The sequence below is a fragment of the Notolepis coatsorum genome (assembly GCF_963971535.1).
Source record: "Notolepis coatsorum genome assembly, chromosome: 1".
Taxonomy (NCBI): domain Eukaryota; kingdom Metazoa; phylum Chordata; class Actinopteri; order Aulopiformes; family Paralepididae; genus Notolepis; species Notolepis coatsorum.
This window is the reverse complement of record NC_140165.1, coordinates 205,903,156-205,921,144: the sequence shown is the minus strand read 5'-3', so window position 1 is coordinate 205,921,144 and position 17,989 is coordinate 205,903,156. Positions and strand designations below refer to the sequence as shown.

The following is a 17,989-nucleotide window of genomic DNA, read 5'->3' as shown; positions in this document are numbered from 1 at the left end:
GCTGAAATGAAAAGCACCTGTTGATGCTATTTGGATAAGATGCAGAGAGGGACATTGATAGGAGCCCACAACAGAAGGAGAGCTATATGATGGAGGGGCCTTGATTGTTTGTTTGCGTGTGCGTGTGTGTGTGTGTGTGTGTGTGTGTGTGTGTGTAGGTGTGTGTGTGTGTGTGTGTGTGTGTGTGTGTGTGTGTGTGTGTGTGTGTGTGTGTGTGGTGTGTGGGGGGGGATTGCAGGGAGATATTGGTCCAAATAAAAGAAACGCCCAGAACAAGATCCTAATAAATGGCTGTCACTCACTGAGGAAAATGTGTATTTGCACCACATTTCACATGGAGGTTCAAAACATCTAAATAGAACTTTCCATGTTGAAAAAGAAACATGTTCCACTGTTTTCTTTTTTGTTTAATGTCAAATATTGTATGCTCACACAAAAGGAAATGTATAATGGTGACTTTACACCAGAAATAATAAAGGGTAGGTTCCCCATAATCATAAAAGGTATAACATACCGACTCAAAGAATAAGCTCAGAATTGGCAAAAATATAACACTGTGTCCAGGCGAACCTTTGTCTATGTAGGCTTTAGAGCAGTGGTTCTCAACCTGTGGTATGCGTACCACCGGTGGTATTTGGGCCCTCTGCTGGTGGTACTTGAAAAAAAAAATATATATATATATATATTAGAGCTGGGCCGTTAACGGCGTTAACGTGCTGCGTTAACGCCGGACTATTATTGCGCGATAATACAATTGACGGCGTTAATCTATTCTCAAACTTGGGTCTCCTCCTCTCCTCTCTCTGTCTGCACGAGAAGCGAGCCGCTCACTCACTCACACATACAGGTACTTAATAAGGGAGGGGCCTCTCCGTGGCTCCGTGCTGCTGAAGCACTGAGGACACAGACCTGCGCTCATCATGGCGGAGAGAACTAAACTAAAGTCTGGGTACACTTTACGAAAGTCGATGCCGACAACGCACGTTGCCACAAGTGCAATAAAACATTTGCAAGTATGGGTGGCAATACAAGCAATTTGTCAAAACATCGGTTGTCAAAACATAACATTAGTCTGCAGAAATGTGCCGTTTTCGACTGCTTTGCTCGCAGTGTTCCATCTCCATGCACGTCCACTGCAGGTAAGCCAAGATAATACGGAGTTAGCTAGGCTAATAATGAATTATTACGAATAGGCTAATAAATAAAATATAATTGTTTAGCTACAAATATATTTGAAACCATGTCCCAGCAAACGCCTCCTCCCTCTCCCTCCACCACCGGACCCAGCCAAGCCAAGTCCCTTCACCCTAGCAGCTAGGAAGGATGACAGAGGTAGGGGGGACGAGTGTCACAGGGCTGTGACCCAGTTTGTTGTCAAAGGCCTGCACCCCTTCTCTACAGTGGAGTCCAAGGGCTTTAGGTAACAACTAATCATTCAGTGTATATCGTTTTTTTTATCTTACATTTGTTGTTTATTATAAAGTCTATAATTCAGACACATTTAAAACATTGTTGCTGCTGTTGCTGAAGAAATAATATTTATTTATTATATTTATTTATAAAGTTATATAAAAGAACATTGCTGCTGCTGTTGCTGAAGAAATAATATTTATTTATAAAGTTATAAATAATAAAGCAATGTTGATAAAGTACCGAACCGTTAAGCAGTATCGATAAGAGTAGTAGTATCGATAAAATCCTAACGATACCCATCCCTAGGTAGAACACACATATTTTGATGGCCTTTGGCAGACTTCAAATGAGCCATTTTAATCTAGATTAACTCCAGGATTGCAGATAGATTAATCTAGATTAAAAAATGTAATCTATGCCCACCTCTAATATATATATATATTATATATATATATTAGAGCTGGGCCCTTAACAGCGTTAACGTGCTGCGTTAACGCGAGACTAGTATCGCGCGATAATATAATTGACGCCGTTAATCTTTTTCTCAACATTGGGTCTGTATTGTCCTTAAATACTTGCCGTAGTTCACAGCTGTGGTGCCCGGATGTGATTGCACGTATGTACCGGAGCTGTAGTCAGAATAATGTGTTAAACTAAAGTAACGTTAGTGGTCCAGTAATCATTGTTATACAGGTGAGGTTAAGAAGTCCTCAGGATATAACACAATTCGGCGATGAGGACGTCTGAATCTGCGCAATGCAAGAAAGAAGAAGTCCGTTGAGAGCTTTGTTTACATTATTAACGTTAGCTTAGCGAGTTAGCATGTTAGCTCACGTTGCTCACGTTGCTCTTGGAAACATCTACAAGAGGAGGAAATCCACTTTACACACTAAAGGAAGGATCGACTGGACTATCGTGAGTGTTTACAACATAAATGGCTTGGGTTATTTGAAATATTGGACCGTTTGATGACAATGTGGAGCAATATGAAATGAAAATGGGAGACCCTGATGTAAACAAGACAAACGTCTTTCTCTGGTCTGCATCCCCTTAACAATTGTGTGTATTGAGCCGTACTCAGACTGTAGTAGCTGTTCAGTGTTCTCTTGGAGGTGGAACTGAGACTGCAGTAGCTGTTCAGTGTTCTCTTGGATGTGGACCTGAGACTGTAGTAGCTGCTCAGTGTTGATTGATTGATTGATTGATTGATTGAAAACTTTATTAACAGATTGCAGAATGGGTACAATACAGTACAGCTCAATACACACAATTGTTAAGGGGATGCAGACCAGAGAAAGACTTTCGTCTTGTTTACATCAGGGTCCCCCATTTTCAATTCATCAGGACATATATGACATACATGACATACAGATAGTCAGTACTGCTACATCTATACATTTATGACATACCAGATTTGCAAATACAGTACCGTTTGTGATACAGAAGGAGTCAGGAAAAGGGAGTATATACATTTGACGTAGAAACTGTACATTGGAGGAGGTTGGGTGGGGGGGGGTTGGGTACACTGGGATATTGACAACCATACTGGGTAATCTACATTGGAGGTGGTTGGGGGGGGGGGGGGGCACACTGTATATACAAGCAAAACTGTACATTGAGGGGGGGGGGGGGGGGAGACACTGTACAAACAAACAAAATTGTACATTGGACTATTGACAAAACCATACTAGGTAAATGACTGTACATTGGAGGGGGTTGGGTTAGGATATTTACAGGGGCCAGTGTTGAATTGCAGTCTCCCGTAGGTGTCCCTTGAGAGAGGTTTTGAAAGTGGGTAGTGATCCACATTCCTTTACAGCTTTGGGTAGGGCGTTCCACATTGATGTGGCATAATTGCGAAACGTGTTTAGTCCCTTATTTGAGCCGAATCTGGGTTTAACATGATTTGTGGAGCTCCCTCTGGTGTTGTGATCGTGGTATTCACTGACCTTTGGGAAGTATTTTGACATGTACATGGGTACCTTGGTCGTGTAGTGTATCTTGTAGACCAGGCCCATTGCAAGTTGCTGTACTCTGTCGTCTACTCTAAGCCATCCTAGGTTGTCAAAGTGGGCAGGGGTGAGGTGGGTTCTAGGAGTAAGGTCAAGCAGTAGTCTGACCAGTTTGTTTTGAGATGTTTGTAATTTTGTTTTTAGCGCCTTTGAGGTGCTTTGGTACCATGAGGTGCAAGCATAGTCGTAGTACCCCTGAATGAGTGCTCCTGCCAGAGTCTTCAGGGTATTCTTGTTTACCAGAGAGGAGATCCGGTACAAGAATCGAGTTCGTTGGTTGACTTTTTTTATTACATTGGATGCCATTTTGTCACAGGAGAGATTAGCCTCTAGGATGGAACCCAGGTAGGTAATTTCATCTTTCCTTGTGACAATATTGTCACCCACTGTAACTGAGAAGCCGTCGGTCTTGCTGAGTTTGTTATTTGAACCGAAGAGAATGGACTCTGTTTTGCCCATGTGTAATGATAGTTTGTTATCAGCGAGCCATATGCAGATTCTGCCTAGTTCCGAGCTGAGGGTTTTTTCAACCTGTAACTTGTTCTTGTCAGAGACCAGCAGGGCTGAGTCGTCCGCAAACAGGAACAAGTTGCAGTCACAAGCTGACGACATGTCATTTGCATAAATTAGGAACAGTAGCGGTCCTAGTATGCTTCCTTGTGGAACACCACAGCTCACTGTGAGGGGGGGGGGATAGGGTACCGTTTACCTCCACCATCTGTTCCCTCCCCTCAAGGTAGGATTGCATCCAGCTCACTGATAGACTATCAAAACCAATTGCTTTTAGCTTGTCAATCAGAATGGAGTGATTGACCGTGTCAAAGGCCTTTTGTAGGTCCAGCATGACCATGCCGCAGTATTTGCCTGCGTCCACCTCTTGTTTGATGTGGTCATTCAAATAGAGAAGGCATGTGTCAGTGGAGTGGGATGTTCTGAAGCCAGATTGGAATTCGTAGATTAGATTTTTTTCCGCTAGGTACTTTTCGACCTGTTCGTAGACAATTTTTTCCATGACTTTCGAGATGGAGGTGAGAATAGAAACAGGGCGGTAGTTGCCTGGGTCTAATTTGCTGCCCTTTTTGTGCAGAGGGGTCACCCTCGCAATTTTGAAGTCCTTGGGGACGTGTCCCTGTTTTATGGAGAGGTTTATTATGTGTGTGATGATTGGGGTGATGGCGGCTGCTGAGTCTCTGAGGAATTTGGAAGGGATGTTGTCGTGGCCAGTGGCCTTGTTAGGTTGGAGGGCGCTCAGTTTATTGAGTACCTCATCTGTTGTTACCATTTCCAGCTTGAAGTCGTCCTTGCGGACCCCTAGGTTTTTGTAGTAAGCTACTATGTGTTCTACCCCATAAAGCCCTGAGTGGGAGGGTAGTTTGTTTACCAGTGTTGTGGCTATGTTTGTGAAGAAAATGTTTAAGTAATTGGCTACATCCAGCTTGTCTGTGATGAGCGTGTTGTCCGTTTTTATGTTTATGTTTGAGAATCTGGTTTTAAGTTTTTTACTGCATCCTAGTTGATTATTGAGTAATTTCCAAAGTTCACGTGGTTTGTTTTTGTTTTCCTCAGTTTTGTCATTGATGAAATTCTTTTTTGCAGTTTTGATCATGGAGTTTATGTCGTTTCTTAGTCTGTTTCTTTCTAGTTTGAGTTCAGTCACGTGGGCTTGGAGTTCACTGCTCGTGCTTTTAGTAAGCTTTGACTGACTTTTACGAAACTCAGAGCATTTTTTGTCTCTGGTTTTCATAGCGGCCAGTATGTTCTCTTGGATGTGGACCTGAGACTGCAGTAGCTGTTCGGTGTTCTCTTGGATGTGGACCTGAGACTGTAGTAGCTGCTCAGTGTTCTCTTGGATGTGGACCTGAGACTGTAGTAGCTGTTCAGTGTTCTCTTGGATGTGGACCTGAGACTGTAGTAGCTGTTCAGTGTTCTCTTGGATGTGGACCTGAGACTGTAGTAGCTGTTCAGTGTTCTCTTGGATGTGGACCTGAGACTGTAGTAGCTGTTCAGTGTTCTCTTGGATGTGGACCTGAGACTGTAGTAGCTGTTCAGTGTTCTCTTGGATGTGGACCTGAGACTGTAGTAGCTGTTCAGTGTTCTCTTGGATGTGGACCTGAGACTGTAGTAGCTGTTCAGTGTTCTCTTGGAGGTGGACCTGAGACTGTAGTAGCTGTTCAGTGTTCTCTTGGAGGTGGACCTGAGACTGTAGTAGCTGTTCAGTGTTCTCTTGGATGTGGACCTGAGACTGTAGTAGCTGTTCAGTGTTCTCTTGGAGGTGGACCTGAGACTATAGTAGCTGTTCAGTGTTCTCTTGGATGTGGACCTGAGACTGTAGTAGCTGTTCAGTGTTCTCTTGGAGGTGGACCTGAGACTGTAGTAGCTGTTCAGTGTTCTCTTGGAGGTGGACCTGAGACTGTAGTAGCTGTTCAGTGTTCTCTTGGATGTGGACCTGAGACTGTAGTAGCTGTTCAGTGTTCTCTTGGATGTGGACCTGAGACTGTAGTAGCTGTTCAGTGTTCTCTTCATTCGTGGAACTGTTACACTGAGCTTGCACTGAATTTGTTGAGAAACCTGCTTCTGCAGCAGTCTGTGTGTGAGCAACCAGTCAGCAGCATTGTGAATTCAGAGATTCACTAAAAGACACATTGAGAGACAGGTTTGTGTGTGGATTAAGAAATGAAGGTGCACAGAAGAAACTACTGACAGAGTGATTTGACACTGGAGAGAGCTGTCAATATCAGTGTAACAATGTTAATGGAATCAAAGGAAGGGCACAGAAAATTACGATAAATCTGGTTTTAAAAGAAACACTGGAAATTACAAAAAGAAGAGACATGTTCATGCTGTTGAACAAGGAGATAGAACAGCTAGTGACTCCTCAGATGAAGAGGAGAGGATACATCTCCTCCTCTGGTCATTATTTGGGTAGAACACACATATTTTGAATGCCTTTGGCAGACTTTTTTTTTTTTTAGCCATTTTAATCTAGATCAATTCCAGGATTGCAGGTAGATTAATCTAGATAAAAAAATGTAATCTATGCCCAGCTCTAATTAGAGCTGGGCATAGATTATAATTTTTTTTATCTAGATTAATCTACCTGCAATCCTAGAATTGATCTAGATTAATCTAGATTAAAATGACTAAAAAAAATAAATAAATGCCCAGCTCTAATATATATATATATATTATAATTTTTTTCCTTTTTCAGTCAGACCACTGAACTTAGAAGGAGGCCAGGCCGCATGTATGCCTTCTACAACGCTGTTCCAGTTCCGCGTTGCCGTTTTGCGCTCCGATTGGCCGAGCGTGCGCATGAGCCGCGACAAGCCCCTCCGCCGTGCTGCGATAAGGCTTTCGCCAGCCAGGAGAGTAGGCGCCGCGAGCGGCATCGCTGCGCTCATCAACGCCCCTCCGTGCTCCGGCTTTCAACAGCGGGGAGAGTATTATGGGGCTTATGCCACGAAGCAGTAACACAACAGTGAACACATAGTTAAGTACGACTGACAGATGCATTGCAACTATGTGTTCACTGTTGTGGTCTGCTTCTCGGCATAAGCCCCATAATAAGACCGTCTCTGGCTTCGTCCAGCGGACACCATGGTGAGCTAAGTGATGCCGCTCGCGGCAGCATACTCTCCCCGCTGTTGAAAGCCTTATCGCAGCACGGAGGGTCGTGGACCCGCAACGCAGCCGCGAAGGCGGCGATGAAGCCCGAGTCGCGCGATTTTTTATTGGTTTGTCATGACAAACCAATTACATAATCCAACATATGTGTAAAAAAACAACATATTCCAGTTAATGGTATATATTTTTTTAATGATTGCTTACGGTATAAATTAGGTTAACTGGAGCTTAGTATTGCTGCCTGGCTGAGGGCCGCGTCGCGGCTCATGCGCGTGCTCGGCCAATCAGAGTGCAAAACGGCAACGCGGAACTGGAACAGCGTTGTAGAAGGCATACACGTGGCCAGGCCAGTGTTTCTAGTTGCGGCGGCGCAATAGTTAGATAACCTAAGTGGGGAACAACCAGGAGATCACTGTGACAGAGAGTAATACGGTCTAAACAGTCATAAATATTGTATTCAACTTCAGCCCTCATCATAACCATTTTTTTTTTAGATAATTTTTTTTTGTAATGTCAGATAAAAAATGAAATACTCCCACTTTTCTGAAAAGAGTTGTTGTTAAATCTGACATTACAAAAAACTAAAAATCCATCAAAATCAGTGTTGTTGCTAATCATTGACACATGCCTAGCCTGTAATAATCCCCCCCAGAAAAATCTACTTTGCATTTGATATATTGAAAATATTTTACTTTTTGTGTGTTTCTTTAACAATAATTTGTGATGCCATCACACAAACTGGCATTTAAAGGGTTACAATTCAAAAATGTATTGAATATGTGGTGGTTATGATCATGGGTTGAAGTTTAATAAAAGATTTATGAAAGAAAAAGATTTCAACATATAATATTTTTATGGCGTTTTTGAAGAGGACAATTGAGTTCCCTGTAATGGTGGTAAGAGTGAGTATTTCTTTCAATCTGACATCCATCGAAATCGGTGTTGTTGCTAATCATTGACATTATGCTAGGCTGTAATAATCCCCCCCAGAAAAATCAACTTTGCATTTGATATATTGAAGATATTTACCTTGTGTTTAAAAAAAAATTATTTACACAATAATTTGTGATGCCCATCACAAACACTGGCATTTAAAGGGTAACAATGTAAAAATTCCTGCACCAGAATGCAGGAAATTAAGTCTTTGTAACAAAATAATTCCTGGTGGGGGACCCACAGACCCCCCACTTAAAAAGTGGCCTGACTGCTGCTATATTTTACACTATATTTCCCAGAGAATTAAGTACATTTGCTGAAATACAGTTGTTCTTAATTTTCTCACTTGCTATGTGAGAATGTTAGTTATTATGTTCTCAATGCCCCTTGCACTGTATGAGAATTGTGTGGAAGAGTTTGCTAGTTCTAGTGCTACCTCTTTGTACATTGTGGCTGTGTCTGACAAAAGTTAACAATAAATAATGTTATTAGGAATACATTTGCCTCCTGCGTGAACTGTGCATAGCTGAATAGACGTATTTTAACGTCGGTCATATGGTGGCACTTGGAGAGCCAGCTACGTTCTCAGGTGGTACTTGGTGTAAAAAGGTTGAGAACCACTGCTTTAGAGGGTTAAGACACGCCTCTTTAAGCTTGAAAAGGTCTAGGGGGCAGGAAAGAAGCAGAAGCCTATGGACAAAATGAAACCCCACTGAAGCCGGGGCTTTTATGTGGATAAATGATAAGCACTGGCTCACTCCCATACGCCTGCCTTGAGCGCAAACATGGACAAGAGACTATTGACTGTTTACAAATGGGAAGAGCCGTTTGAAAACAGTTGCTAGTGTGTATCTCTGTGTTGTGTACCTGTCGATGGCTAGTGTGTATCTCTGTGTTGTGTACCTGTCGATGGCGCGTCGTGCCCCGATGAGTGAAGTCATGCCGCTCGGGCACACCAACATGATTTCCACGTTACCACGGCAAGGATGGCTTATCGTCACGGTAACAGACACGTGTTCCAACGTCTGCACCCCCGCCTGGCTCAGGTCCGCAGCAGTGACTGGAGAAGAGGGAGAGACAGCGAGAGTCAATTCAATCCATGGAGTGGATATTTCTTAAAAATCTAACTACCTATCTATCTATCTATCTATCTATCTATCTATCTATCTATCTATCTATCTACCTACCTACCTACCTACCTACCTACCTACCTACCTACCTACCTATCTACCTACCTACCTACCTACCTACCTACCTACCTACCTACCTACCTATCTAATTACCTACCTACCGATCTACCTTCCTGCCTCTCAGGGGTAGCGTCCAGTAATTCCCTGGTATTTCCTGGCCTGTTGCTTGCTAATGGACTCTGACGCAGTCTAACCATATAGGGCTGCACACATCCTCAGGGCAGGGAGGGAGCCATGCCAGGAAAAGAGGGAGGGAGGGAGGGAGGGAGGAAGGGATAGAAGGAAGAGAGATGGAGGGAGAGAAGGAAGAGAGCAAGTATACAAAGGTGTGAAGGGGGGCAGAAGGGCAGACGTGAATGAGGAGGGGTGGGAGAGACGGAGAGAAGGGGTATTATGGCGAGTTGGTAGGTGTGAATTTGGAAGGAATACTAGAGCACACTGGTTCTTGCTACTTCATTTTATGCAAGAATATTTTTAACACATACAAATATTCCTACATAAAGTGAATTAGCAAGAATACCAGTGTGCTCGAGTATTCCTTCCAAATTCAACATACAATTCCTACTCTGGGGGAAATGAAGGCTTGCAAACTATGGGAATGAATTAAGAGTAGGTGTGACATTTACTAATGGTTATTTCTATTTATTTTAACACAAATTGACTCAAATGTCAGCATTGGATTCATGTGACAATGGGACCGTGGCTGAGCAGACACAACATCAGGTCCCTCTCTGATAACTAATGACATCTGATGCCGAGCTCTTCCACGTGAATCACATTTTGACATTTAAGCTAATTCAATTCGTTTTGGATTCAGGGAAAGGATTAGAAAACAGCCTCTCCTCAGAAAAGAACGGCTCCATGTTTGAGTTTGTCAAAACATGAGCGACCGAGTGGGATGCAGGTCAAGATGAGGTGGCTGTTTCCACGCTAGACTGAGTTTGGCATCAGTCCATTCACTGCTGTGCAGCTCTCCTCCTTCACTTCATTATTCTTCATGGTCTCCAACAGAAACACATGAATACACATTGCATGCGCACGCACACACACCAACTGTTGGTATTTCTAAGCATCATATTACCTAACCCCCCCCCCGAAAGGTTATTCTACCAAGGGGAATAAACTGGTTATTAGGGGGGCACGCACGCACGCACGCACGCACCACACACACACACACACACACACACACACACACACACACACACACACACACACACACACACACACACACACACACACACACACACACACACACACACACACACACACACACACACACACACACACACACACACACACACACACACACACACACACACACACACACACACACACACACACACACACACACACACACACACACACACACACACACACACACACACACACACACACACACACACACACACACACACACACACACACACACACACACACACACACACACACACACACACACACACACACACACACACACACACACACACACACACACACACACACACACACACACACACACACACACACACACACAAGTAGCGGCTGTGTTCACATGGGAAGCCAGTAGTTTGAATTGCAGGGGACATGACATTAACCGGCAAGGCGGCCAACACACATAGCAACATGGACAACAAACACACAGCAGCCTGCACACCAGTGATTAAAACACCGGAAGTGATTTAAACAGGGTTGAGTAACAGGGAAATCTGATATAAAAGGGGGGGGGGGGGGGGGGGTTGTTACGATACAATAGTTTCTTGACACACAGCCAGGTGGTTATTTTGGGTTCAACTTCTTTACTTGTTTCAATGAGACTACACACACAGTTGTAGTTATCTGCCCCTCACACAGCGCTGTTACTGCCAGTAGCACACACACACACACAGTTGTAGTTATCTGCCCCTCACACAGCGCTGTTACTGCCAGTAGCACACACACACACAGTCTCTGGCAGCACTCCTGACCAAAGGCCATACAAGAGGGAAGATATGAACAGGGAGAGTAGAGGAGGAGAGGAAAGACGCAGAAGGGAGGGATGAGGAGATGAGGTCACTCTCGGTGTGTGTGTGCGCGCGCGCGTGTGTGTGTCACAAAAAAATTATTAAAAAGAAGGAAAAGTGAAAAGAGCGCTGGGCTGAAATATGGAGCCAGATGTAAAAAGATAAGAACACAGTCAACAGAACTACAAAAAAAATCTAACGCTAACTAACCTTACTGTCATGCACTTGTCCTAATAAACGAACGGTTACTAACCTACACTGTAACACGCAACACTTTGATGAATATTGTTACTCAGCTGATAGAGTTGTACCCTTCCTGATGACCTGTCGTACAGAACTTGTAAGTCGCTTTGGATGTAAATGTAAACAGTGATGTGAGGATAACAGTTGTGAGGACCGTCTGCACACAGTGACACACTCACTGGAGAACATGACCTAATAAGGACAGGCTACTGGGATAGGAGGCAGGGTCTGGCTGCACACACGCACACGCACACACACACAACTGCTCCGCAGAGGAGTCAAACAGACAGAAAACAGACAGATCACTCATTAGGTGAGAGGGAGACAGAGGGAGGAGAAACACAAGGTTTGTTGGTTGGTTGGCTAATGGCTGATTGGTCGGCTGATTGGGGTAGATTTACTTTCAATAACAATACATCTTTTGTCAATAAATATTAAAATGCTGAAAACCTTTAGGTATGGGATGGTTTCCCTATCAGACCCATTTGTAAATAATTCAAATGAATGCTCTATCATTAGCAAATAAACAACAATTTATTGAACAGGAAGGAGGGCTGCTTTGTGGTGTGAATCCAGTGTGAATCCAGTGTTTTTTTTTAAGGGGAGCCAGTTGGAAAAAAAATTCGCCTCAGTGAGCATAAATATGCAGCTAATAGGGGTGTAAAGGTAAGGTACACGTATCCGTACAGAACCGTTTCAGTGTGTACCGTAACGAACGGCTGTGTAATGTACCGAACAAATACAACGGTATGTTAACCACTAACGACCGCCAACCGGGGGCTGTTTTTTTCACAATCTAATATAATTATTATAATAATTTTTTTACAAATCGATTATTAATTTCAATATAGAATATTCGTTGACAGCCCTACAAGTACAATTAGTTACTGCACACTACATCACCCCTGAGTGGAACATGGAAAGCCAAACTTTCCCCCACTGTACCGAAAACCCATACCGAACCTTGACTTCAAACCCGAGGTACGTACCGTACTGTGGTTTTTGTGTACCGTTACACCCCTAGCAGCTAAGGTTCAAAACTGTGACTATGCTATGGTTAAACATTATATGGATAAACATGCTGACAGTTGCATTTCTTTTACAGCTCTAGGAATCGACCATGCCCCCCTCAATCCTCGAAGAGGGATAGAGAGAGCATTGAATCAATTAGAGAGTCGCTGGATATATAGACTCAAAGCCATGTCTTATCCAGGGATTAATGATACCATAGATCAAGGTTTCCTTTCTGTAAATATGCTTTAAATGCTATTCTAGTTTAAAAATGTATATATGTATATGAAGAGTTATGTCAGTTTTGGACCTCTGGGCCCTCATTTATCAACAATTCTTAGAAAGTGTTCTATCTTTGTTCTTAAGCACAGAATTTAGAATGTGTGTACGCACAGAAAAATCGGGATTCATCACACGAGCGTACACGGGTCGTACGCACACTCTGTGTTGATAAATACCATTAGGTTCTACGCTCCACACTCGTGCACGATTTTAAGTATTTGCATATAGCGCCGCCCGTAATTAACCATATACGGTAATGGAACACCCCCATGAAATGTGGAAAAATGGACTAAGCCGAGCAAAGCGTGTTATGGAGAAATACGTGACAGGCTGACAGACATGTACACGTACGGTGATGTCGGATATGATATCTATTAACTTCCTAAAGACCATATTAACTAATAAACACCGTGCTGGAATATGACTGCCTTTTTCCGTTTCGTTCTATTAATACCCAGGGATTAAAGTTCTCCTCAATTTTATTCCAAATTGCGACGGATTTTCCGTCAATTTTCTACCTGCATATGATTTGTAGAGGCATACACAATCTATTTTGATGTCGGTATTGGGTAGCCTATATAAACAATAATACGAGAGCATATACAAGAACAATGAATCTCACTGCCATGTATGATGTTGTAGCCTGGCTATACGCTATGCATAGCCTGCCTATATGTGATCAATAAAAACACGAACTTGAATCCCATCATCATATTATTCCCCCCCCCCCCCCCCCCCCCCCCCTATCTATGTAAAGCGACCTTGGGTCTCTTGAAAGGCGCTATATAAAATGAAGCTATTATTATTATTGTTATTATTATTATTATCACGTCTGTGCGCGGAGCTCACAAAAAAAAAGGACTGTCTTTTGACGTTTCAACGGAGGTAATCTATTCTAACCAACAAATTGAAGTAGAAAGCATTTCGTTGTGGCCAATCTTATTTGGAAACATGACACACAAAATAATAGTATTTCGCTTTTTATTTGAAAAAATATTTAATCGCGTTTGGAGGTGGGTGTTCTGCGTCTGCCCCCCCGTGCCAAACAAGCAGGCCAACCTCTTGTTCGCGTGTGAGCCCGTTATAATTACACTACTGTCGCTATTTTACAATGAACTATAATGAATTACGGGTCATACAGAAGTTGAACACGCCAGTGTTGAAACTAATGCACAGAAGCTTATTTCCGCGTTGCAGACTGCAATATTAAAATTCGACCAGGTACGCATGCCCTGAGCTGTGCGTAGATATACGCACAAAGTCAAGTTCACGTTCAAATTGATAAGTCCCACACTTTGCTTAGAAACGATCGTACGCACGGGTTATGCATCAACTTGTATTGTTGACACATATCTGTGCGTACACAACGTTGATAAATGACGGCCCTGGAGTCTAGAGGCATACAATTGTGACAGCTGGACCTCAGGCTGACTAGGTGCTCACACCTGAGCTCAATAGAGCAATTAGCACAGACTCCACCTAGAATATAACTCTCAGTTCACCCATTTGTTTGTTTGTATGCCCTGAAGAAGGCCGATAGAGGCCGAAACATGTTGGTGTTTTTTAATGGTTCTATAATGAACTAAGCGATTTATTAAAGCTTTTTTATATACATGAAGAGTGCCTGAAACAACCATTTCTGTTCCCGTTTTGAATTGACTAACGCCAACCTACCATTCCAAGTGAGAATGAGTTTATGAGGATAGGTCAGAATAGGCTCCTCCTCCTTCAACACTGGGCTCTGATAGGACACAAGGAATGGTACAGACTCCCATACCTATGAGAGAGAGAGAGAGAGAGAGAGAGAGAGAGAGAGAGAGAGAGAGAGAGAGAGAGAGAGAGAGAGAGAGAGAGAGAGAGAGAGAATACTGAATGGATTAGAAAAAGCACAGTATTGTGAACAAGGGCATAACAGAAAACTGTGAGTGAGTGCATGTGTGCATAACTCTATTTGTGGCATGTGTGTGTGTGTGCGTGTGTGTGTATGTGTATGTGTATGTGTGTGTGTGTGTGTGTGTGTGTGTATGTGTATGTGTGTGTACCTTGGCAGCGTTGACCAGCCTCCAGGCGTTGAGCAGGCCAAAGCCATGCTGGTGACTGTGGTGGAAGCCAGCACCATTCTCCATCCAGTCAGCACTGCTGTCATACTGGACACACATATATACAATATCACAATCAATACAATAGTTGTGCAAATGTAACTTTAACCAATAATGTAGCTACCGAGTATCGGGATGGTCCTCCTTTGCATTGGATTGGATTCCAATTGGATTCCAACATTGACCACGACAGCATTTCATAATACAGGACAATACAGGATGGCAAGGGGGGTCAGTTATCTTAAAATAATGGCTGACGTGAAGCCCAGCTCAATTACCTATTTAACACGAAGCCGAGTGGGGTTTGCCTCTGCAGAGAGCAATTCGGTTGTTAAGTCGTGATGTATCGACCTTCCAGTAAACAGTTTCCGACGCCAAGCTTCCTGCGTTGGCTGAGGCTCTGGTCTTTTCAACACGCCTCAGTACTGTTGCCCTTGTTGTTTTAATAGATGTGAGTCATAAGAAAACCATTTGGGGTATGTGTGCTCCTAGTATCTCCCGCTGCATGAATATAATGTCACGTGTTGGCGTCAGACTTAACAACTGAGGTTTAGCTGTAACATTTTTTTTTAGGTAAATTCTTTTTAGATTAGTCAGTCTGTCCCAATTTTTTTTTAATAAAATATAGAGTTGTTTGCCATGACATAGTACATGATAGATACATGTAATTCACCAGAATGGTAGATTATGGTGTGCCAATGTTTCACACCAAATGTTAAAAGTTATTGGCCAAATGGTGGCGTTAAAATCAAAGGCCATTAATAAAGAAAGCCATAACTCGAACACTGTAAGTCTGATTGACACAACCTTTTGGACACATATGCAGCTATCCTTGTTCTACAGAGTTGCCCAGAGCACCAGCCATGTCTGTTGGATGTTGTGCTGTAACTTCTCCACTCCTACACTTACAGTAGGCTGTCCGTCCGATTCTCACAAAACCTGATGTGTGGCATCTGGGGGCCGACGTCTCGCACTGTGTACTTCTGCCAAACCTCCAGTTAGTCCACCAAGATTTTGTTAGTTGTTTAGTCGATTTCTATGTATTTTTTTACCTTATTTCCTGAAGAATGATAAGTACATTTCTGGGAAGTATGAGATTTCAAATGATAAGCACATCTCTGACAAGTACGACAGTTAACTTTTAGAGAGAGCTTCCTAGACTTGGAACACACTTCCAGTACATACTGTATAAGGCATAGCACCACCTACCGTTCCTTAGTACATAATCTTAAAATCTGTCTCAAAAGCAGCCAGGTGAGTCATCATGCCTGCTCTGTACTGTATGTCCTCATCTGACTGGCGTATCTATCTGTGTGTCACTCTAATCCCTCTGTCTATATGGTTGTACTGCATGGCATTGTTTTATTGCTGGTTGTGTGTTGTTTGCTAATGCTCATGTCTTGTTGTGCATAACTGTGTCTTACCTGCTAAATGCTCATGTCTTGTTGTGCATAACTGTTTCTTACCTGCTAAATGCTCATGTCTTGTTGTGCATAACTGTGTCTTACCTGCTAAATGCTCATGTCTTGTTGTGCATAACTGTGTCTTACCTGCTAAATGCTCATGTCTTGTTGTGCATAACTGTGTCTTACCTGCTAAATGCTCATGTCTTGTTGTGCATAACTGTGTCTTACCTGCTAAATGCTCATGTCTTGTTGTGCATAACTGTGTCTTACCTGCTAAATGCTTATGTCTTGTTGTGCATAACTGTGTCTTTTCAGCTAATTGCTCATGTTTTATCATGTATAATTGTCTGCTTCACGTGTGTCCTACCGGTGCTAACTATTTGGGTTATTTTATATTCATGTTTTATATAGCTTGCTTTTTTGGCTTTTAATTGTTTTGCCTGCTGTTATGTCTTCCTGCTTTTAATGGCTATTTAAACAGCTGGCCCAGAGACAATAGTTGAAAATGTGCCTTTTGGCTAACATTGGCACATTTACAGAAAAGTTATTATTGTCTATTAATGTTATTAATTAATGTCCCTGTAAAGATAAATATATAAATAAATAAAATAAATGGCCACTTGCTAAAGACCAAAAAAAGTCTGCAATTTATTTATTTCTTCTAAATTAGCAAGACGATTAGCTTAAACACTTTGGTAGCATCTCAACTAAAAAAATAACGCATCTCTAAACACCAAACTTCTTTGCTAGCTCCGTCTTGTAGATTAGATTAAGATATTCACTCAACAGAGTGACTTTACATTTATAAATCTAGCTAGAGTAGCAACACCAACACTTCTCCTGTCAATCAGAATAGATAATTAGCCCCCACTTGGTTCATTATTTATCTATTAACCGCACACCCTGTCATGTATTATCCCTCATATAACAGTCTTCCTAACACACATGCACAGTGTACCTTGGTAGCGGTGAAAGTGATGATATGCTGGACGTCTCTCCAGGTGAGGCATGGTCGGACCTGCAGCATGAGAGCCACCATGCCGGCTGCCAGGGGGGCTGCGGCCGAGGTGCCTGTGTGCCCGTCGGTACAGCCCGTCCCCTCCTGCATGGACCAGTCTGACGTCACCTGAGTACACATGGAGAGGAGGCATGGGAGATACAGTATTAAAGTGTAGTGAGGTCTAACGATTATGTTGCTAGAGGTGAATACCAACATCACGTTGTACCGGGGGGGGGGGGGTTAACAATGAAGCATCTAGAACAGGGGTGAGCAACCTTTTTGTTAACCAGTGTGCCATATGTTGGATTTTCAGGGTTATCAGCCAGTAATCAACTCGTCAGCTGTGGTTCCGTGAAGTTTCTGCGTTGTGTTGTTTATCTGTGATGGTTATATTACTTGGAAGTCGACCTTCCCCATACTGGCTGTAACACTGTTCCACCCCGTTAATGCACCTGTACAAAGAATGAACTCAAACACGTTGTCTCTTTCCTTGATGTTGATGTTTATTCCATAAACATAGATTCGTAAGAGATGAAAACCGTTCTGAAAGTCTTTGAAAAGTCTAAATTCATTATTCTAATGGCCTCTCTCTTCCTATCAGCCCGGTGGTTGTCGCGGCCTAGTGGTTAGCCAAAGCCTTTCCTGTTAGCTGAAGCTAGCTCCTCGTGGCATTTCCCCTCCCCCACCCTCCGGCTATAGGAGGGTGGAGGGATTTCTGCGGTCTCTCCGTCAACGTCCCTACGTGTCAGCTTTGTGTCCTAGTCTACTTTAAA

The 17,989-nt window shown here is 42.9% G+C and overlaps 1 protein-coding gene across 1 annotated transcript in view; it reads right to left on the bottom strand.

The window, feature by feature from the left end:
- Nucleotides 1-17,989, bottom strand: part of pcsk7 (proprotein convertase subtilisin/kexin type 7) — a 67,394-nt gene that overhangs the window by 8,678 nt on the left and 40,727 nt on the right. Inside the window, exons 10-13 of the mRNA XM_084334173.1 lie at nucleotides 17,175-17,342; nucleotides 14,754-14,858; nucleotides 14,386-14,488; nucleotides 8,889-9,045 (exon numbers count right to left, since the gene is read on the bottom strand). Of these exons, the coding sequence (XP_084190299.1) occupies nucleotides 8,889-9,045; nucleotides 14,386-14,488; nucleotides 14,754-14,858; nucleotides 17,175-17,342 (533 nt within the window). The remainder of the gene's footprint in view (nucleotides 1-8,888; nucleotides 9,046-14,385; nucleotides 14,489-14,753; nucleotides 14,859-17,174; nucleotides 17,343-17,989) is intronic.